This window comes from Sapajus apella, unplaced genomic scaffold (genome assembly GCF_009761245.1).
Source record: "Sapajus apella isolate SASKATOON/1434 unplaced genomic scaffold, GSC_monkey_1.0 scaffold110, whole genome shotgun sequence".
NCBI classification, from domain to species: Eukaryota; Metazoa; Chordata; class Mammalia; order Primates; family Cebidae; genus Sapajus; species Sapajus apella.
Window position 1 is genome coordinate 3,086,902 of NW_022437050.1, and position 22,820 is coordinate 3,109,721.

The following is a 22,820-nucleotide window of genomic DNA, read 5'->3' on the forward strand; positions in this document are numbered from 1 at the left end:
AGTTTGAGACCAGCCTGGCCAATATGGTAAAACCCCATCTCTATTAAAAATACAAAAATTAGCCAGGCATGGTGGTACACACCTGTAGTCCCAGCTATTCGGAAGGCTGAGGCATGAGAATCGCTTGAATCTGGGAGGCAGAGGTTGCAGTGAGCCGAGATTGCACCACTGCACTCTAGCCTGGGTGACAGAGTGAGACTCTATATTTAAAAAAAAAAAAAAAAAAAAAGTTAAAAATAAATATACAGGGAAGCTCTGTGAGGTCTGAAGTCCATGCTCCATTTTTGGAGAAGCACTTATTTTTGAATGATCTGCCTCTAGCCCTGTGAACCCTCCCAGCTCTCAAACACATTAGAATGATGAGCATGCCCATCGAGCCCCACACCACCTGAGTTTAGTGGGCCTGCCGCTGTTGGAAGAGAAAGCACCTCTGTTTTGTCTTAAACAAGGGGAAAAATATGGGAGTGGGAAACGAGCTCAGTAGAGGGCAAAGCAGCACTGGCTATTAAGGATGAACAACCCACCAGAGTGTGGTGATCACATGGAGGCTTCCCAGAAGCTTCTGGTAAAGCGGCTGCCAGATGCTGGGGCTCTGTGCCAGCTGGAGGGGTGAGAGGGGCATGCATATCCATCATGCCACACACTACGCATACACTGGTAAACCCCACACAGGTGACCTCACTGCTGTCTTAGAGATGAGGACCCTGAGGCGTGGGGGACGCTGGGGAGAGAAGCAGGATGGGGAGATGGCACCTGCCACTGACTGGCACATCTGCCGAGGAGTCCCAGGTCCCTTTGCTCACTGGAGGGCATTTACTGAATGCCTCCCAGATGCCAGGCGCTAGTCTAGGCACCAGAGGTATGGTGGCAAAGACAGAGCTTGCCTTCCGATGGGAGATCGGCAAGAATAACCATAAAGTGAGACACCAGGCAGGGGTGCTTGCGAGGAACCGTGGCCAGCTGCGGGGGCTGGGTGCCTGCAGAGGGCCCTTCCTCAGAGGCAGCATGGTGGGCCAGGTGGGCAGTCCGGCTACCTGCTCACAGAGGGTGCTCACGTGGCTGTGGCCTCCCCATCAGATGCCAACATTCTCCACTACAGCTGCACGCAGGCCACCGAACCTAGTTCACCGCCTGCACTCTCGACCACACTGGCTGTCCTGACTGGAGGGTGTCAACCCCATGAAGTCTGGACGGTGTCTGGCTGGTCTGTTACAAGCTCCCCTGGTGCCCAGCACATGGCACGAGCCCAGCAAATACTTGTGGATGAGGAATGCGGCCAAGGGGAAGGGACAGTGGATGGGGGAGGGGAAGGCAACCCCCGCCCGGATGGCACAGCTGTCAACCCTGTTGGCATCAGACATACTCAGGGATGGTGAGGACAAGCAGATGCTGGGTCTGCCCTGTGACTGAGAAGTGGCTCTGGGCGAGTGAGAAGGCAGCGGCCCGGCACCCACTCTGAGTGACTGGGGCTGAAGCCTCTCCTACGTCTAAGTGAAAATACACTGCTGTCCCTGAAGGGGCCCTAGAGGAGAGGGGAGCATCTTAGAGGCCACCAGGACTACAGCAAAATAAAGCTCTCATTTTCTAGCTCCTCCCTGAAAAGGCTTATGTCTTAGAACTGAACTGTTCATCACTCTGTCAGTTCTCAGCCATGGGTGGCACTCAACCTCCATTCCAGTTCCACTCCTTTGCCCATCACGCAGACTCCTCGTCCCACCGGCTCTGCTGGGACACCCTCCTCTCCCTTCCCCATCCAGTGAGCTCTGACAAGTCCTGAGAGGCCTGCCTTGCATGTCACCCCTTGCAGGGACTTCCTGGCCTTTGTATGCAGGGCCAGCCACCGTGGGCTGTAACTTGTTCACCTGTGTATCCGAGCCTCTGCATCCCAGGACCTCTGAGACTGCCCCATGCAGAGCTGGTGATCACTGAATGTGCATGGAAAGAATGAATGAATGGAATGAATAAATGAAGAGGTTTTGAAAGTACGAAATTATCCAAATATTTATTTGATGTTTCTATTGCTTATGTATTTTATACTTAATGTTGGGGTCTGGTTTGGTTTCATGAAAATAGGGACTCGCCAGGCGCTTTGGCTCATGCCTGTAATTCCAGCACTTTGGGAGGCCAAGACGGGTGGATCACCTGAGGTCAGGAGTTCAGAGACCAGCCTGGCCAACGTGGCGAAACCTCGTCTCTACTAAAAATGCAAAAATTAGCCAGGCGCGGTGGTGCACGCCTGTAGTCCCAGGTACTCGGGAGGCTGAGGCAGGAGAATCACTTGAACCTGGGGGGCAGAGGTTGCAGTGAGCCAAGATTGTGCCACTTCACTCCAGCCTGGGCCACAGAGTGAGATTCTGTCTCAAAAAAAAAAAAGGACTCGACACATCTTTAAACATCCCCTTACCTACTTTATAACAAAGTACAAATCCATTTTTTGAAAATAATGAAATAAACCTTGCTTACCTCATCCAGAACAGCCTTTTTTTTCTGAAATAAGGAAAAAAAATATGAATTACCATGAGATGAATGTTTTCCCACACAGGGTTTCCTTCCTTGATCCTGCCAACAGGTGCTGATCAAGCCAACAAGAGGCCTGGGCACCCTGGCTCCTCCCTCCCCTGCTACCTTTGTAAGGAGGACCAAAGTGAGAAAGCGCTCTCACGGTGTCCAGACTGCTGTCCTCTCTGGATAAGCCCCAGAACTCAGAGGCTGAGGCTGCCTGATAGGGATGTGACGAAGGGGACTTTGGTTCTGGGGTCTGGATCACTGGCCCCAACCTGACTGGTCATCAGAGTCACCCTAGGGTATCTTGGGAAGTTTCTCAGGCTGCAGCTGACACACACCATATCACAGTCAGGAGAGAGAATCCCTCGGATCACGTGTTCTTATAGATGTTTTCCATAGTAATCAGAGTGCACGGCCCACGTCTGTACTACTGTACAAAGGATCTGTCCCTTGGGAAATTAAGGAGGAACTGAGTACAAGGACCAACAGAATATAAAATGGAAGCAAAGAAATATTCACTGAATAAGGCTGGGCGAGGTGGCTTACGCCTATATTCCCAGCACTTTAGGAGGCTGAGGCAGGTAAATCACGAAGTCAGGAGTTCAAGACCAGCCTGACTAACATGGTGAAACCTCATCTCTACTAAAAATACAAACTTAGCTGGGCATGGTGGCACATGGCTCTAACCTCAGCTACCCAGGAGGCTGAGGCAGAAGAATCACTTGAACCTGGGAGGCAGAGGTTGCAGTGAGCCAGGATCACATCATTGCACTCCAGCCTGGGCCACAGAGCGAGACTCTGTCTCAAAAAAAAAAAAAAAAGAAAAAGAAATACACACTGAATAAAAGTGGCAGTACAGAGTGCAGCAAAGAGAGTCTCAATGAGAGGGACAGACAGTGGCCAGGCTGGGGGGTCGGGGGCACTGGAGAATGCACAAAGTCCAAATATCAAGCATGAAGAAGGTGACAGTTGAAGGGAAATGGGGTGGGACTCAAGAACGCCAGAGACACAGCAACGACATTGCTTACAGAAACGGAGCCTGAGTCAGAGCGTGCGAGACTGAGCTTACGGAGGCAGCGACGGCAAAGGTGGCTCCAGGGCGCTAAGGGCAACCCGGCCTAGTGGGGTGTAGCCCAGGAGCAGACGGCGCCCTGGGAGGGTTGCTGCCCCAGCCCCTCAGTGCCCAACCTGCGCTGCACAAATGGGGTGGAGGGTGGGGGCGAGCCTTGCTGTGGCACCTGGCACATATCTTTTTATCTTTGCCTGAGGTTTATCTTTATAATTATGCGAGGGGAAGAGGAAGTGCACAAATGGCCAGTTGTTTCTAAAAACCCAATGGCTCGAAAAGTGAAATCCAGGTCTGGGGAAAGCAAAGCACAGTGAGGCCGCACCTTCCTGTGCCAAAAACTGAGGACGCATGCATCGGACAGCAGCCAGTAGCAGACCCGAGGGGCCCGGCGGCCAGGTTCTCACGATCTGAGCATTACAACCAGTAACAACTGCAGGTCATTCTAAAAGACTGAATGTGGCCTGGTACGGTGGCTCATGCCTGTAATCCCAGCACTTTGGGAGGCCAAGGAAGGTGGATCACCTGAGGTCAGGAGTTCAAGACCAGCCTGGCCAACATGGTGAAACCCCATCTCGTAAAATACAAAAATTAGCTGGGCATGGTGGCACATGCCTGTAATCCCGGCTACTTGGGAGGCTGAGGCAGGAGAATCACTTCTTGAACCCAGGAGGCATAGGTTGCAGTGAGCTTGGATCACTCCGCACGGCACTCCAGCCTGGGCAATAAGAGGGAAACTCCATCTCAAAAAAAAAAAAAAAGAAAGAAAGAAAGAAATCTAGGTGCGGTGGTTTACACCTGTAATCCCAGTGCTCTGGGAGGCTGAGGCAGGTGAATGGCTTTAGCTCAGAAGTTTGAGACCAGCCTGAGCAACAAAGCAAGACCAGTCTCTACAAAAATTGTCACGGTGTGGTGGTGCCTGCCTATAGTCCCGGCTACCTGGGGGAGGCTGGAGGACTGCTTGAGCCGGAGAGGTCGAGGCTGCAGTGAGCTGTGATGGTGCCACTGTACTCCAGTCTGACTGATGGAGTGAGACCTTGTCTCTATGAAAAAAGAAAAAAAAAAAAAAGGCTGGGTGTGGTGGCTCATGCTTGTAATCCTAGTGCTTTGGGAAGCCAAGGTGGGTGGATCACTTAAGGCCAGGAGTTCGAGACCAAGTGACATGGCGAAACCATGTCTCTACTAAAAATACAAAAATTAGCTGGTTGTGGTGGTGGGCACGTGTAATCACAACTGCTTGGGAGGCTGAGGCAGGAGAATTGCTAGAACCTGGGAGGTGGAGCTTGCAGTGACCCGAGATCACACCAATGCACTCCAGCCTGGGCAATAGAGCAAGACTCTATCTCAAAAAAACAAACAAAAATCAGCCAGGATGAACTGTTGGTTAAAAAAAAGAAAGGAGATGTAACCAATCAACCCCCAGGCTCTGACGGGACGTGGGTCGAAAACTGCTGTGACCGGCCGCTGGCAGGAAATAGGCATCTTGGGCATTTGGAGAACGTGAATAGGAAGGGCCGTTAGGTGAGGATATGAAACTGCTGTGACCATCCTAGGTGCAATCACAGTGCCGTGGTCAGGTAAGAGAAGATGCTTTTTCTTAGAAGACACATGCTGATGTTTTGTAAAGTCTAAAACTTACTTTCTAATAGTTCTGGAAGAAAGCTATATGAAAAGCAATATGGCTCTGAGATGTTCACTACTGAACAAAATGCACCCAGAACGAATGAGTCGGTGTGTGAATGAGGTTTTTTATTTCAGCATGTTATGGTGCTTGGACACCTGGGGCCCCACTGGCCCTCCAGGCCTTGTCATTCCTAGAGAGAGAGTGGCTTGCCTTGGAGCATGAAGACTCAGAGGGAGCAGCCCAGGTCACCTCGGGGAGCCTCACCTTGTGCTTGTACATCTTCCACTGGGCCTGCAGGACCCTGGCGGCAGCATCTCTTCTCCCATCAGAGCACGGGGAGCGAGGCGGTAGGAGCCCCTCCTTACTGGAATCCAGCGGCCAGTCTTGCTCCAAGCGCCCGGGGCTAGGAGTGGGAGCTGGGAGCTCTTGAGCCTGCAGGAAATTGAGGGAGTAAGAGGATGATAAAGCCAGGGCAGGGACGATCAGTATCGGGCAGGGGGACAGGATATTAATCGGCACAGTAAGGCCGGGCTTATCAGTTGAGACTTATTAATGTGGGGGAGAGATCTGTTCCACACACCCACGTGCCACACAACGGCGGTCTCATACTGCCAAGAAACAGCGTCTCGGCTAGCACAGCGTCTCGGCGAGCACACAGGTGCAGGCGTGCTTCTCCTTTAACTCCCTCAACTCCGTCTGGCCGCAGAGTCCCAGGAGGGAGAGAGGATGCTTCTTCCCACGGCCGCCACACACTCACTACACCCAGTCGCATTTTGTTCCTGCAAGAACTGTTTTTCTGGGGTCCCTTTTTTTTTTTCTAGTTCAACACTCTACATTATAAAAATGGGATTTCTGGGATTAAAGGCAATATATTTCTAGCATGGTTTTTAAGGTAGAAGGAAGCCAAGATTGTTGTAATGACCACTGAAATAACCATAATTTCAGGCTGGGTGCAGTGGCTCAAGCCTATAATCCCAGCAGTCTGGGAGGCCAAGTGATCTGGAGGATCCCTGCAATCCCTCCAATCTGGAGGATCACTTGAGCCCAGGAGTTCAAGACCAGCCTGGCCAATATAGAGACCCCATCTCTGTGAAAAAATTTAAGAAATACCCGGGTGTGGTGGTGCGCCTCTGTGGTCTCAGCTACTCAGGAGGCTGAGGCAGGAGGATCGCTTGAACCCAGGGGTCAAGGCTACAGTGAGCCATGATTGTGCCGCTGTAGTCTAGCCTGGGAAACAGTGCGAGACCCTGTCTCTAAAAAAAAAAAAAAAAAGAAAAATTAGGATTTCTAACACTGATGGCTCCAAATGTATCATCCACAGGACACTATGCAATACAGATGAAAAGGACTCTCATGTCAAGCATGCAAGCTCAGTGCAGAGCACACTGCTGTAGAAAGCCCTCCCCAGAGGCAGACACAAGACTGCTGCAAGTGCGTACTGGGCCAGGGGCCAGGTGCAGGTGGCCTGCCACAGACTTGAACAAACACAGAACGATTGGTCTGGCTTTACGTTTTCTGTGTGTTCCAATGCTTGGGCATCTGCATCCTTGCTGCCCCTCTGGGCCTGGCCAATTCCTAAACGGTGAAGGGTTTGCCTTCGGACACAACCTTCCTATGCAAGCAGCCAATCCTGTGCCCACGCTCAGAACCACCTTCTGCATTGGGCCCCATACTCCAGGACCCAATACTCCTCAGCCTTAATCACCCAGGGCCTAGCGCAGGACAGCTCAGGACCACCTGGTGGCCCAGGTCCTGTTAAATTTTTCAACAGGAAGAGAGAGATCCAAGAGAGATTTTCAAGAGAGAGATCCAAGATGGCTGATCACTAGCAGCTCGGGATTGTAGCTCCCAATGAAAGTGCAGAGAACGAGAGAATGCCACACTTTCAGACAAATTTTTGTTGCTCACACACCAAGAGATTCCCAGCGGAGGCGCCCCACGGGTCACCAGCGCGACTCTTGTGGCCAGAGAGGTGGTTTTGCCACTACCTTGGTGCAGCGGTTCTTGGTGCAGAGTCAGAAAAGCACCATCTATCTTAATGCCGCTGTTTTGGCTGGCGCAGTGGGTTGCTCAGATTTTAGCACTGGGAATCAACAAGTTGGACATCCACTCAGAAACCCAATTATAAAGATGGTAATTATAAAGACCACAGATGGATAAATCTATAAGAAGGGAAGAAACCAGCCTAAAAAGGCTGAGAATACCCAAAATCAGAATGCCTCTCCCTCTATAGGGGATCACAGTTACTCATCAGCAATGGAACAAGGCCTGATGGAGAACGAGTGTGTTCCATTAAAAGAAGCAGCCTTCAAAAGGTGGATGATAAGAAATGTCTGTGAATTAAAAGAACTTGTTCTAACCCAATGCAAAGAAACTAAGAACTTTGAAAAAAGGTTCGACGAAATGTTAACAAGAATACACAATTTAGAGAAGAATATAAGTGAATTAACGGAGCTGAAAAACACAACGCTAGAACTTCACGAAGTATGCACAAGTTTTAACAGCCGAATTGATCAAGCAGAAGAAAATATATCGGAGGTCGAAGACCAACTTAATGAAATAAAACGAGAAGACAAGATTAGAGAAAAAAGGATAAAAAGGAACGAGCAAAGTTTCCAAGAAATATGGGACTATGTGAAAAGACCTAATCTACATTTGATAAGTGTACCTGAATGTGACGAAGAGAATCAATCCAAGCTGGAAAATACGCTTCAGGATATTATTCAGGAAAACTTTCCCAACCTAGCAAGGCAGGACAATATTCAACTCCAGGTCATACAGAGAACACCACAAAGATAATCCTCAAGAAGACCAACCTCAAGGCACATAATTGCCAGATTCACCAGGGTTGAAATGAAGGAGAAAATACTGAAGGCAGCCAGAGAGAAAGGTCAGGTTACCCATAAAGGGAAGCCTATCAGACTCACAGCAGATCTCTCAGCAGAAACCCTACAAGCCAGAAGAGAGTGGGGGCCAATATTCAACATTCTTAAAGAAAAGAAGTTTCAACCCAGAATTTTACATCCAGCCAAGCTAAGCTTCATAAGCGAAGGAAAAAGAAAATCTTTTGTGAACAAGCAAGCACTCAGAGATTTCATTACCACCAGGCCTGCTTTACAAGAGCTTCTGAAAGAACCACTACACATAGAAAGGAACAACCAGTATCAGCCTTTCTGAAAAATACCAAAAAGTAAAGAGCATCAACATAATCAAGAATTTACATCAACTAATGGGCAAAACAGCCAGCTAACATTAAATGGCAGTATTAAACTCACATATATTATTATTAATTCTAAATTTAAATCGACTAAATCCCCCAATCCAAAGACACAGACAGGCAAAAAAAGCCAAAACCCATCGGTATGCTGCATCCAAACCCATCTCACATGCAAGGATACGCAAAGACTCAAAACAAAAGGATGGAGAAAGATTTACCAACCAAATGGAGAGCAAAAATAAAGAAATAAAAAGCAGGAGTTGCAATTTTTGCCTCTGATAAAATAGACTTTAAAGCAACAAAGATCAAAAGAAGCAAAGAAGGATATTACATAATGATAAAAGGATCAATGCAACAAGAAGAGCTAAAGATCCTAAATATATACGCACCCAATATAGGAATACCCAGATATATAAGACTTACAAAGAGACTTAGACTCCCACACAATAATAGTGGGAGACTTCAATATCAATATTAGACAGATCAATGAGACAGAAAATTAACAACGATATCCAGGATTTGAAATCAGATCCGGAACAAGTAAACTTAATTAACATTTATAGAACTCTCCACTTTAAATACACAAAATATACACTCTTATCAGCACCACATCACACCTATTTACAGGTTTAAATGAAATGTTGGTTGGCTGCTTGTTTGTTATTTTCTTCCCTCATTTTTTTTTCATGTCTCATACCCATTTTTAGACTGCATTCTTGCCTGGGCAATAAAGCAACACCCCTGTTCTCTCTCCCACTTCCTCTTTCTTCCTCTCCTTTATTCTTTTTTTTTTTTTTTTTTTAAATTTTTTCTTTCTCTCTTTCTTTTCTCTTTTTTTTTTTTCCTAAAAAAAAAAAAAAGAAATTTTTCGAGTTTCCAGCCTGCTGGAAAGATTCGAACCCACCAGCCCTAACCAGCTGGCTCACCTTGCCTTGCCTGATCCTTCCCATGATAAAGGCCCTGGCCGGGGTCTTCTGTGTGCCCCTGCTACCTCCTGGCTGACTCACCACTCCTGTGTGGCCTTGCATGCCCTGCCTCTTGTTCCTAGGGACCTGGGAGTGTAAACTTCCTAGGATGGTCACTTGCGTGTCTGCGCGTCTTAGCATCCCTAACGAAGACGCCCCTGGGGACATTCACACAGCCAGCCATTTCCAGATCCCTGTAGCTGTGGCACCAAGTTGCCTGGTACCAGCATTCCGGCCCTGGGCTTCCACATTCCGACTCTGTGACCCTAAGGACAGCCTCATCTTCCCTTAGTCCTGACACATTTTCAGGCATCTGTTCCGCTACAGTGAGATCATCTGTTAGTATATGGCCCGTGCCAGTGTGATCAGAAAGGTAAAATCAGCTCCTCAGAAGACAAATGAACATTTACTCACACAACTACAGACAGCTAAAAAAAATCTACATTTTCACATGCTTATCCATTCCTTGAGGCAACTCTTAAACCGACTCTTGTCACTCCATTTAACCTACAATTAATCATTCCCATGTGACTGCTGCGAGCTGATTCCCCTACTTGGAGCGCTGAACACTCAATTAATCCCACTCTTCCTTTTCTCTAAAATAGAAATGTTTCCTGAGAAGGGAAAAACACAAAGCTAATACATGCTTATTACGAAAAATTCAGACAATACTAACATAAAATGAAAAAAAAAAAACCCGCTTATAACCCCACCACACAGAAGAGGCAACATTTTGGCAGTATTTTCAGACGTGTCTTTTCTTTCTCTTTTCAGACATTTTTCTTTCTCTTTCTTTCTTCTTTTTAGTGAGACAGGGTCCGGCTCTGTGGCCCAGGCTGGAGTGCAGTGGTGCGACCGCCGAGACTCGAGCCATCCTCCCCCGCTGCGCCCCGAGCAGTTGGGACCACAGCGGTGGCTTCTCGCTGGTTTTATCGCTCCTCTTGGAGCAAAGTGCAGCCTCAGGATGGTCACACCAGGTTGCCTGCTCATTCCTGCCCTCTGAAGGATCCTACCCATTGGAAAGGGATTTGTGAGGAGGCCTTCTGCCACCAGAAGTGCAAGTGCAGGGAGCACCAGCCAATGGCAACCAGAGCGTGGCTGTCACCTCTCCAGGGAGGCAGCGGGGAGCCACAGGCGCCGCCTCGGCCAGCTGCCCCCGGGTGGTATCCACACACTCTGAGGGAGTGGAGGGGCAGGGAGGGCATCCGCCTAGGCTAACAGTCACTCTGCATTCAACCAGTGCACAGCTGAGTGATGGCAGGAAGGGCACAGGAGACCAGAGGGCAGTGCCTGCTGAGGCCTTGCCAGCCTCGTGTTCTGGAACTTAGAGGAGAGGACGCACGCGCATGTCCACGCAGGAGCCTGGCTTAGCCCTCGTCCTTTTCCCCTGCAGCCTTTCCAGCCCCTCCTGCCTCTTGGTGACAGCTCCAGCAGCAAAACTATACCCTCTGCATGGCCGAGCTTTTGGGACACTCTACTCACCAGCCTTGAGACTCAAATACTAGTTTGAGAAGTCAATTTGCTGAGAGTCAATTAATCCAAAACTCAGGACTTCGATACACACGACATGAGTTATAGGAATCAATTGTGATGATAAAAGGGAGTGGGATTTTCAGTATATGGTCAGAAAAAACTCTGGGCAGGGGCAATGGTCGGAACCATCACGACCAGCAAAAGTCCCGCCACGCCTGATGGAGATGAATGGAGATGAAACCCAACGGTCGCTGTACCTTACGAGGAACTTCCTGGCAATCCTCCTGCTCTTTTTTCTTCTTTTTTTGCAGTTCTTGGAGCTTGCTGGTAAGTGTCTGAATCTCCTCCCTAAGGCAAAAAGGGAAAAGATGATGCCTCACCTGTCACTATGTGATGAAGGCCAGAACAAGGCGGGGTGCATCCATGCTCAGAAGGGGGGACACCAGACAGCCCGTAGAGAGTGGCGGGGTCACATCTCTGAGCCACTGGGCACCAGCTATGACCTGACTATACCAGAAACGCCAACACAGGGTGGGGTGGGTGGTCCATGCTGAGACAGGGGGACGCCAGACAGCCAGTAGAGAGCTGGCGGGGCCACATCTGCCTGAGCCACTGAGCCCCAGCTATGACCTGACTATCAGAAACCCCAAGGCAGGGCGGGGCTTCCTGCTGTCTCCTGCTCTGGGCTGGAAGCCCCATGAAGGCCGCTGAGGACCCCCCGGGTCCAGCATCTCTCCTGAAACAGCTAAGACCTAAAAAAAGAATCTATTGTATGAATAATAAGTAAGTAGGAGGCTGGGTGCTGGGGCTCGCCCCTTTGATCCCAGCCTTCTAGGAGGCCAAGACCAGAGAATGGCTTGAGCCCACACATTTGAGATAAATAAGCAGGGGTTGCTGGGCTTTTAGTAAACAGTATGAACGGAAAGCATTGCAATTTATATCTTCATTCCAGGTACTATAGACAAAAAATAATAATTCATTTCTGTACATGTGCCCTTTCAGATTTACTTTACTTCTAGCCTCTGATAGAATTCAGTCAGATTTCTCCTGAAAATGAAATTTTTGTTTTGTTTTGTTTTTTTTGAGACGGAGTTTCTTGTTGCCCAGGCTGGAGTGCAATGGCACAATCTTGGCTCACTGTAACCTCCACCTCTCAGGTCCAAGCGATTCTCCTGCCTCAGCCTCCTGAGTAGCTGGGATTACAGGCACGCACCACCATACTCGACTGAGTAGCTGGGATTACAGGCACGCACCACCACACTCGACTAATTTTGTATTTTTAGTAGAGACGGGGTTTCCTCCATGTTGGTCAGACGTGTCTTGAACTCCTGACGTCAGGTGATCTGCCCGCCTAGGCTTCCCAAAGTGCTGGGATTATAGGCGTGAGCCACCGTGCCCAGCCTAATTTTTTTTTTTTTGAGACAGAGTCTCACTCTGTTGCTCAGATTGGAGTGCAGTGGTGCAATCTCAGCTCACTGAAACCTCTGCGCCCAGGTTCAAGCGAGTCTCCCGCCTCAGCCTCCTGTGTAGCTGAGATTACAGACACCTGCCATCGCACCTGGCTGATTTATATAGTTTTTAATTTCACCAACTTGGCCAGGCTGGTCTTGGACTCCTGACCTCATGATCAACCCACTTTGGTCTCCCAAGGGCTGAGATTATAGGTGTGAGTCACTGTGCCCAACCAATGTTTTCTTCATCCCAGTAATCTATGTCTTACTAATTATTCTAAGTGTTAAATATGTCTGCTCAGATTTCTAACCTAGTTTTTTGTGCATTTTAAAAAGTTAAGACCCATCACATAAAATTCCCTATTTTACAGTGTATAATTCAGTGAATTTTCGCATATTCACAATGTTGTGCACCTACCACCACTATCTAATTCCGGAACGTTTGCCCCAGAAAGGAACCCATGCTCGTCAGCAGTCCCCACTCCCCTCCCCAGCCCCTAGCAGCAGCACTCGTCACGTGGGTCACCCGTCCTGGACATTTCCTGCACGTGGAATCGTGTGCTACTCAGCCTTTTGTGTCTGGCTTCCTTTGCTGAGCACCATGTTTTTTTTTTTGAGACGGAGTTTTGCTCTTGTTACCCAGGCTGGAGTGCAATGGCACGATCTCGGCTCACCGCAACCTCCGCCTCCTGGGTTCAGGCAATTCTCCTGCCTCAGCCTCCTGAGTAGCTGGGATTACAGGCACGTGCCACCATGCCCAGCTAATTTTTTGTAGTTTTAGTAGAGACGGGGTTTCACCTTGTTGACCAGGATGGTCTTGATCTCTTGACCTCGTGATCCACCCGCCTCGGCCTCCCAAAGTGCTGGGATTACAGGCGTGAGCCACCGCGCCCGGCCTGAGCACCATGTTTTTGAGGATCCCTGGGCCAGGCCTGCTGGAGCTTCCGCCCGCTCTGCACCTCTACATGGTCGACCTCAGGGTGTTTCTCCACCAGCAGCTGATGGGCCGGGGGGTGGGCGCTGCGTCCTGGCTCCCGAGAATGGTGTTACTTTGAGGCCAAGGGCAGCCCCTCCAGAGGATGCGGCCCACCCCCGGGTTGCTGTGACCAGAGGCCAGTGAGTCGGCTGGTTGGGAAGGGGCAGGCAGTGGCCAGAGCAGAGGACGCCCCTGCGGGGTGGCCACGATGCCGGAGGGCAGGCCTTGTTCAGCACCAAGAGGTTTTTCCTGAGCTGGGGTGACAGAAAACCATGGAAAGATTGCAGGCAGGTGTGGCCTATCTAAAAATGCTGGCTGGCAGTGAGGCTGAGATGTCGCGGGAGGCCGCGGTGATGGCCAGAGCACAGATTTGCCTGGGTCCTCTCTCCAGCTCTGACCTGGGTCACGTACCTCAAAGCCTCCTCTCGCACTCTCCTCTCCTCCTCGCCCTCCCTGGCACACTCCAGCTCCTTCTCCAGGTCGGCCTTCGTCTGCAGGAGCTGTTTCACTTCCAAACTGCACACACAGAACGGGATACTCGTCAGCGTTCACAAAAAAACAGAGGTTGTGACAGAGCAGGAAGGTGCTTCAGAAAAGTGACAGCACTCAATGATTCCTTAGGACAGCGGGTGGCGAGGCAGGAGGAGCCCGATAGGGCCATTTCTAATCACACAGCACCAAGGACAGACCTGAGGGCCCTGCCTCCCCTGAACCCAGCACCTGCTGTGTGCAGGGGATCAACAGGACTAAGCCATATAAAGGGGAGTTGCCCCTCCAACCACCACGTATCCGCATGGACCTTGCGCCAAGGGAGCTGCAGGCAGGCGCCTGGTCCGTGAATGGGGCAGGGCTGGCCCTGCCTAGACCGTGGCACTGCCTGCTCGGGGTCAAGCTGCGCCACTCCTAGAAGCGTTTCTTGTGTCCTATGTGGCGCAATGGCCACTTCCTGGCCTTTGATGGAGACTAGTGTCTGTGTCTCAGATGGGCGGTACACTGTCTATGAGCCCTGACTGCTCTGGGCCTGTGAATCTTGGTATTAAATGAGAGAAACCCTAGAGTGCTTAGCAGAGCCCCTGTCACACAGTAAGGGCTCATAAGAGGTGGCTCTTGTCATGTCACTTGACAGCTTCATAGATAATTCCAGAAGTTATTTACCTTTCACAATGACTACCTTAAAGTTTTTTTTTACCTGATGTCTATGAATTCTGTAATGACGAGCTTACCTGGAAAAGCTTGTCGTGAAATACTAATTTTTACAAACACATAATCAATTGGCGTAAATGCGCTCTGAGACCTCACATGGGGGGAAAGGACAGTGGTGACAGGTTGGCCTTCTGCTGTTCAGAGCAGGCAGCAGAGAACTTAACAGGCTTGGAGGCACTAGCCGAGTTCTCCTCAGACCCTCAGGTGCACATAAATCCCCTGTAGGGCCGGCCACAGTGGCTCACACCTGTAATCCCAGCACTTTGGGAGGCCAAGGTAGGCAGATCACTTGAGATCAGGAGTTCGAGACTCAGCCTGGCCAACATGGCAAAACCCCATCTCAACAAAAATACAAAAATTAGCCAGGTGTGGTGGCATGTGCCTGTAGTCCCAGCTACTCAAGAGGCTGAGGCAGGAGAATCACTTGAACTCGGGAAGCAGAGTTTGCAGTGAGCTGAGATTGTGCCACTGCACTCCAGCCTGGGTAACAGAGTGAGATTCTGCCTCAAAGAAAAAAAAAATCATCTGCAGATCCCATTGGACAGAGAGTGATTCTGAAGGCCAGGGGCAGGGCCTGGGCTCCTGCATTCTAACCAGCTCCCAGATGCTGCTGCTGGCTTCACAGGCCACTCTGACAGGCAAGTCACTGTAGTTCTTGCAAACTAGAGAGAAGCATCATTCCAAAGACAATGGAGATGGCTGACTCATGATGGAGCCAAGCCCAGAGGAGCCACAAACAGGACTAGTACAGGAGCCAGGCCGAGTGTTATGTGGCCACAGACTGTGGAGCTCCAGAGCAGCCTGTGAGGCCCTCCCTTCCCAACCCTGTGGTCACACCAATTATTTTACAGCATTTATGTCTTCTTTTGCTTTTCTTTTTGAGACAAAGTGTCACTGTCACCCAGGCTGGCATGCAGTGGTACAATAATAGCTCACTGCAGCCTCAACTTCCCAGGTTCAAGTGATTCTCCCACCAAAACTTCCCAAATAGCTGAGATTACAGGCTTGAGCCACCATGACTGGCTAATTTTTGTAAATAAAGCATTTCACCATGCTGCCCAGGTTGGTCTACAACTTCTGAGCTCAGGCAATCCTGCCATCTTGCCCTCCCAAAGTGCTGGTATTATAGGTGTGAGCCACTGTGTCAGGCTGGAGCATTATGCTTTATTTGATATGTATAAATTTATCATATGCCATTAAACATATTACTGAATTAAGACCATGCTGCATAAAATCTAATTGCTTTTGTAGAAATCAATGAAAGTAAATTCCTCTCTAATAGACAATTTGAAGATCCCTCTGGAATTCAGGGTGGAGAGATTTAAATGTGCTCTCCCACTGTTCCCCACACTTTTTTTTTGAGTTAAGGTCTCACTTAGTTGCCTAAGCTAGAGTGCAGTGACACGATCATGGCTCACTGCGACCTTGAACTCTTGGGTTCAAGGGATCCTCCTATCTTGGCCTCCTAAGTAACTGGGAGGCATGAGCCACCACACCTAGTTAATTTTTAAAATTTTTTGTAGAGATAGAGTCTTGCTATATTGCCCAGGCTGGTCTGAAACTCCTGGCCTCAAGCAATCTTCCCACTCCGGCCTCCCAAAGTGCTGGGATTACAGGCATGCCTGGCCCTTCATGCTTTTCATGATGTAATATGGTCAGTTAGTGTCTTTTTTTTTAATCACTAAAGCTGCCTTTAGTTCAAAACCAAAATGTAGGAAGTTTTAGAATCATATAAAAATATTTATGCATTGACTATTACAAGCTGAATAGTTTCCCAAATTCACAACTGCTTAACCTGGCAACAATCAGTTTCCACAGGGAGTGAGAGCTGCTTCCCTGATGAGGTTGGTGGCGGGGCCTCAGGAGGACCCCCTCTCTCTGCAGCAGCTGCATTTGTAGGCCGGTTGGCGGGGCCTCGGGAGGACTTACTCTCTCTGCAACAGCTGCTCCTGCAGGGCGGTCCGCTCTTCCTTCAGGTCTCTCACAGCCCCTTGGAGACACTCGTGGTCCTCGTGGCGGTCCTCTCGTGGTTGTCTGTGCAGTGCAGAGCTGGATGCGGGGCGGGCTGGCAGGTGTGATCTGACTGGCTCTACGGCGTGTGATTCTGAGCTCTCCATCACACTTAGTTTCTGGAGGCAACACAGGCATGTGTTAGATGCTAGTTCTCATTTCTACTTTCTATTTACCAAACTCAGAAAAGAGACATTGAACCAGGGTGAACTGAATCTCCTGCAGGGCCATGAGAAAGCTTTGAGGGGACCCGAGTTAGCTGGAGACGCCAAAGGGCACAGGGCTGCTGGAAGAGCACGCTCCCTGCTCCGCTCTCTTTAATGAGAAGCAGGGCACCCGCAGACCCCCACCGAGGCAAGGCACAGACAGAAGCCAGTAAAAGAGAGGAAGGCACAAGGGGAGAGAAGTCAAACAATTTTGTGATCATCTACCCTCCTGTCCCTCTAGAACTGCTGACATTTTCAACCTTCACACTCTCCATCTCAAGTGACATTCTGGTGTTGCCAGCAAAGTGCTGCTGAGCCTGTCCCTGCCCTCCATTCCTGCCTTTCAGCTCTCGGATGTGCTGTCCACTGTGCCTCCAGGTGCCTTGACTTCCCAACAAGTTTTATATTTTAAATACCCACAATTTATAGAAGCATTTTTTTTCTTAAGAGACAGGGTCTGGCTCTGTCACCTAGGCTGGAGGGTAATCACAGCTCACTGCAGCCTTCAACTCCTGGGCTCAAGTGTTCTCCTGCCTCAGCTTCCCAAGTGGCTGGGACTACAGGTGTGCACCACCACGCCCAGCTAATTGTTTTTCGTTTTGTAGAGATGGGGTCTTGCAAAAACAAACAAACAAACAAACAAACAAAAAACCAAACGAATAATAAAAAAAAAGAGAGATGAGGTCTTGCTATGTTGCCCTGGCAAGCCTCTAACTCCTGGGCTCAAGTGATCCTCCCAGCTCAGCCTCCTCAAGTACTGGGATTACAGGTGTGAGCCATTGCACCTGGCTGGTTTTCTATCTTGTAAATATGTAAAACTATTTTTAAAAAACATTTTGTCCTCGAAGTTTACTCTGCTTGGCCAAACAACACAGATGCTCTCACTTACTATTTAAAATACAAAGGTCCAGGCTCAGTGTGGTGGCTTACACCTATAATCCCAGCACTTTGGGAGGCTGAGGTGAGCAGATCACTTGAGGTTATGAGTTTGAGACCTGTCTGGCCAACATGGTGAAACCCCATCTCTACTAAAAATACAAAAATTAGCTGGGCATGGTGGTGGTTACCTGTAATCCCAGCTACTCAGGAGGCTGAGGCAGAAGAATTGCTTAAACCCAGGAGATGGAGGTTGTAGTGAGCTGAGATTGCACCACCGCACACCAGCCTGGGCAACAGAGCAAGACTCCGTCTCAAAAAAAAAAAAAAAAACCCAGAAAACAAAGGTCCAATTTCAACAGAAGCAGCCTGATTCCTACTTTGCAAAGTCACATAGGGGATATGGGAAAATGTTTATTTCCCAGAATTTCTAATTGGCCAGGGGCAGGTGAACAGTTTTCTGTGGATTCCAACATGACTCGAGTGGTGGGAAGCAGTGCCTGGTTGACAGTGGGCAGCGCACAGCCCACAGCCTGCATGGGCGGACTGGACTGTGAGGGGATCCAGTGCGAAGCATCTGCCTGCAGCCATGCCCAGAAGCTCACAGCCCAGCGAGGGGAGTAAGAGCTACCTTCAGCCTGGTCTAGACCTGAGTGAAGCCTCCTTACGGTTGGTGTGTGGCGCTGCCTGGCAGACAGCCAATGCCATGCTCAGCGCCACCTTCCCCACCCTGTGAGCTGTCCCCACAGCATAAGGCCTATGATCGTCAACAACAGGCGCAGTGAGATGCCTGCTCACCTTCTCCAGCTCCACAATGCGCCTCAGCAGCCGGGGCTTGCTCCACTCCACGTAACCTGATGGAAGCAATGCGGTTTCAAAACGGCCGTCCTGGTGAGCACTGCCGGCAGGGCCACCCTTCTCAGGTACAGCCTGAGGCTCTTCTTCCGCAGCTGGAGCAGCCTGAGGGGCCCCAGAGCCACACCAACAGGTCCTGGCCACCCAAGGGTTTCAACAGCACCAATCCAGTCTCTGTCCCCTTGGACCGTGAAGAGTTGTCTGTACTAACAGCCTCCAAGCGTCTCAGGGTTACATTCTTTCCCAATTCCACCTCACCAAGCCATTAAGACGGTTCTCATCAAGATCTCTGATGACTGTCACTCTGCCAAACTAACTGTCGGTTCTCGGCCTGTCCCTGGCCTGCACTTGCTTCCTGTGTGCACAGCTCCTTGCTGGCTGCTCCTCCCCTCTGCCTTGCTGGCTGCCCCTCGCCCCCCATACACCGCCAGGTTCAGTGCCTGACCCCTGCTCCTCTTACTCCAGTGACCTTACTTGATCCACCTAAGTGCTGGTGACCTGCACGCTCAGCTCTCCAGCCCAGGCCTCCACCCAACAACCGCAAACAGCCACTGCCTGGTCCACACTCCCATGCACTCAGACCTCTCATGGCCCTTCCCCCGGACCTGCCCCTCTACCTTCCCCATCTCAGGAAATAGCAACTCTGTCCTTTCAGATGCTGAGACAAAACGCCTTGGAGCCTGGCTCCTCCCTCTCAGATCCTACACCCTTTCCGTAGTTTCCTTAAGCTCCGGCTTCAAGATATATCCAGACCCTGGCCACCTTTCACCACATCCACGGCTCCCCTCATCCAGGCCACCACCCGCCCCACTAGACATGTGCAGAAGGCTCTGCCTGCCACCATCGCTGTCTCTGCACAGGAGCCAGGGGGCTTCGGACAGCAGCACGGCCCCCTCTACCTTCTAATGCTTCCATGGCACCCCTAAAGCTCCCACAGCACCTTGCCCCAACCCACCGGGCCTCAGGGGCCACACTCCACGTGTCTCCCAGGCACTCAGCCCTGCCCCGTCCGTCCTACCCCTGCTGCCATCTTCATGGCCGCCTCGCCCCTCCAGGTCCCGCTCAGCTGTCACTGTCTCGGGGGCGCCTGTCAGCCCTGCTTGCAGCTGCATGCACCACCTGCCTCACCCCAAAATGTGTCCTCCTCCCCTCCTCCATTGCTCTCCACGGCACTTACGGCCATCTGACACGCATATGACACCATCCTGACCCAGCTCCTCCCTCCTTCCCATGGCATGGCATTGTCTCCTCGAGGGATGTCTGCGAGCCTCTGTTCTCGGCTCCATTCCCAGATCAGGACACCACATGGCCTGAGGCAGGTGCTGGCACACAGAATTGGCATCGCCCAACGGTTCACATCTGCCCTTGTGGTGCCTACGCTGGGTAGGGCCTGCCCAGTGGCCGCACCCCACCCTTCCCTGACCTCCCTCCTGGAGTAGCTTTTGGGAAGGTACCCTGTGTCCTGGAGATGGTGGGGGAGGTGCTCAGCACTCGGTCCAGGTCCTCCTTCAGGCTCTGGTTCTCCTCCGTGAGCTCCTGGACGCTCCGGGACAAGCTCAGGAGGGCATTGCCCACCTTTTTTTGCCTTTTGGCGCCCGTCTTCTTTTCCCCCAGGGTCCTGGAATAACCAAATCGTGGGCTGAGGCTTGCATTGCTAAGCTGGTTTCATACATGCTTGAAACGAGGGGTAGGTGAATCACAGCTTGCTCTGTTGGTCATGAGCTCAGGGTGGTTTTTGCAGGTGAGTATTTGAAATTGAACAGGAAATAACTCTGAACGCCAAATACGCAAAACATTAGCACCCAAAATAGAACCCCATTCTTATGCAAGGTAAACCTGTGTAACAAAACATCATATTCAAGTATCAGTATTATATTTTCCACGCCATCACTAGAAGGTTTGTGGAAATGTATCCTGTTATACCAGGTGCCTGCAGAACAGCTTGCATTCTGCCTCTCAGCTCACGAGGTCGAAAGTACAGTTGATCCTCATTATCTGCAGATCCCATATTTGCAAATATGCTTGCTGCTAAAATGGATCCATCAGCCCAAAATCAGTACTTATGGGGGTTTTGTGGGAATTCTTGCACAGGTGATGAAAAATGCCAGTTGCTGGCATGCACATTCCCAGCTGGGGCTGAACCAGGTGTTGCTCCGCCTCCTCGCCTCAGCTCATGCAAAAACAAGTGTGCTTTCTGCAGCCTACTCTCACGTATCTTTGCTGTTTGCTAGTGACAGTGCTGCCTTGCGTGGCCCGGCCCGGCCCGGACTGCCATGCTGAGTGCCATCCAGTGCCTCTAAGCTCAGGAAGGCTATGGAGATGCTTATGTGTGCGTGGGAAGCCTCGTTCAGGCCAGCCGTGAGTTTGATGAGAGTCCACAATCGCCATTAAATAGGGTGTCTTTAAACAGAAACACACATTAGCCAGGTTAGTGGCTCATACCTGTAATCCCAGCACTTTGGGAAGCCGAGGTGGGTGGGTCACCTGAGATCAGGAGTTCGAGACCAGCCTGGACAACATGGAGAAACCCCGTCTCTACTAAAAATACAAAAATTATCCGGGCATGGTGGCATGCGCCTGTAGTTCCAACTATTTGGGAGGCTGAGGCAGGAGAATCACTTAAACCCAGAAGGTGGAGGTTGCAGTGAGCTGAGATCATGCCACTGCACTCCAGCCTGGGCAACAGAGTGAGATTCTCGCCAAAAAATAAAATTTAAAAAATGTTGTGACCAGAAGCTCCCAGGAGCCCTGTACCTCTCTAAGAGCAGTGGTTTAGTATTTACTCATTCTTTGTTCATGGAGACTTGATAGCTCTGTAAGGCAGATATGATAACTACTACACTATGGAATCCTGCAGGGACTTTATAACAGTCATAATGAGAATTGACTGTAGTTAGTATCTGGCCCTTTACAGTACAAGTTTTCCAACCAGTTTTAAGGATTAGGGGTAAAGAAAAAGAAAGTAGTGCGTGACGTCAGCAAGCTGCTGCAGAGACCAGTGACATGGCCAAAGCCACAGTAAGGGATCAGCCACCCAGAACTGGATGGAAGCCTGGGGTTGCATCCTTTGGGAAAGGGATATAGGAGAAAAACTTGAGGTGGCAAAGTCAACTTGTCCTTGTACGAAACATCTTCCTCAAAAGGTGGATCTGCTTTGAAACAGCACTTCCTAGCTCTAAGCTGGAAGGCAGTATATAAAATCTATAATGAACACACACAGCACTGAAGACGCATCAGTCATCAACACGTGGTCACTACGAGGAACGTCTGTGAACACCGCAAATGGAAAGGTTATCGACTCTAACCCTGAACAGAACAGGGCGGTGTTGGCACTGCTGCCAAGCCAAGGGCAGTGTATACTGCTCCCACGTGACAGCCACACCACTCTCAAGGGAGCTGCCACAACGTGACAGCAACACACAAAACACGGCTCCCAAACGGTCATCGTACTTCTTTCCAGTGGTTTCAGAACTTGCCAAGAGAGCCTGGAGACGATGTATCTGTAAATACCAAATTGAAATGCATTAAAAACACAAGGCCAGCACAGAGAAGACCTTACTCTGAAAAGACCATCATTACAGTCCTGACCGCTGCCTACGGCCAGAAGCGGGAACAAAGTGACTGCACTTCACCTTTTGGTCGGGCTGAAGCAGGAGCAGGCTCCGGGAACCCAGCCCTGGGCCACCCGGGTTCGGCCTACCACCCGGGGCCAGGCCCGGTCCCCTCCTGCTTGGTGCCCGCCTTCCGCCCCACCACCCAGCACAGTGTACCTCCTCATAGTACGTCTCCATGGCGATTCGCATCTCTTCCAAGTTGGTTGTCTTCATATCGGTCTGGAGTTTGCTGAAAACCCAAGTTCAGCGTTAACAGGGCCATGCCTGTGTTCCCAGGGGACAGAGCAAGAGGAAGTGTTTCCCAGAACATTCAGAGGAAGAGAGGCTTTGGAAGAGAGCCAGAATGGGAGGGAAAAGCCTGAATGGGCCTTCACTTGGCTTGTGCCTTCAACAAGTGACTCGTTTTGAGCCTGATGGGAAAATTCCTCACACCAGAGGGCATCCTCTGTGTAGACTAGCCGCTTTCCAAGGTGAGTAAACAGCTTCCCTAGAGATATTCTCTTCTAGGTAAGACATTGTCTTTAAAAGACTAGATTAATGGTGAGGAAAGACCTCAGAGCTTAGAGAGGACAAGCCATCTTTGAGTGGTTAGTTTCTTAAGGAAGAGAGAATTGCCTTTTCCCAGCACTGTCGGGACTGTCCCCTAGCTCTCAGCAGACTTTAGACAGAGACACTGATAGAGAAACGAAAGCAAAGTCATGCAGGTTCTGCACTGAAGCAGAAGAAATCAGCAAACTGAAGTTGACAACATTCAGCAGGAAATGAGGGGGGAACTATTG

General features: G+C 50.2%; 1 protein-coding gene across 4 annotated transcripts in view; it reads right to left on the reverse strand.

The window, feature by feature from the left end:
• The window catches only part of IQCE (IQ motif containing E), an 82,314-nt gene that overhangs the window by 38,949 nt on the left and 20,545 nt on the right, over positions 1-22,820 (reverse strand). For 2 of the 4 annotated variants that reach the window (XM_032259568.1, XM_032259570.1), the window contains exons 10-18: positions 22,198-22,270; positions 21,878-21,927; positions 19,882-20,045; positions 18,371-18,426; positions 16,410-16,609; positions 13,689-13,793; positions 11,108-11,198; positions 5,460-5,627; positions 2,464-2,487 (exon numbers count right to left, since the gene is read on the reverse strand). In XM_032259568.1, the coding sequence (XP_032115459.1) occupies positions 2,464-2,487; positions 5,460-5,627; positions 11,108-11,198; positions 13,689-13,793; positions 16,410-16,609; positions 18,371-18,426; positions 19,882-20,045; positions 21,878-21,927; positions 22,198-22,270 (931 nt within the window). Of the gene's footprint in view, positions 1-2,460; positions 2,488-5,459; positions 5,628-11,107; positions 11,199-13,688; positions 13,794-16,409; positions 16,610-18,370; positions 18,427-19,881; positions 20,046-21,877; positions 21,928-22,197; positions 22,271-22,820 lie in introns of all 4 variants that reach the window. The other 2 variants (XM_032259571.1, XM_032259569.1) reach the window with 1 other exon arrangement.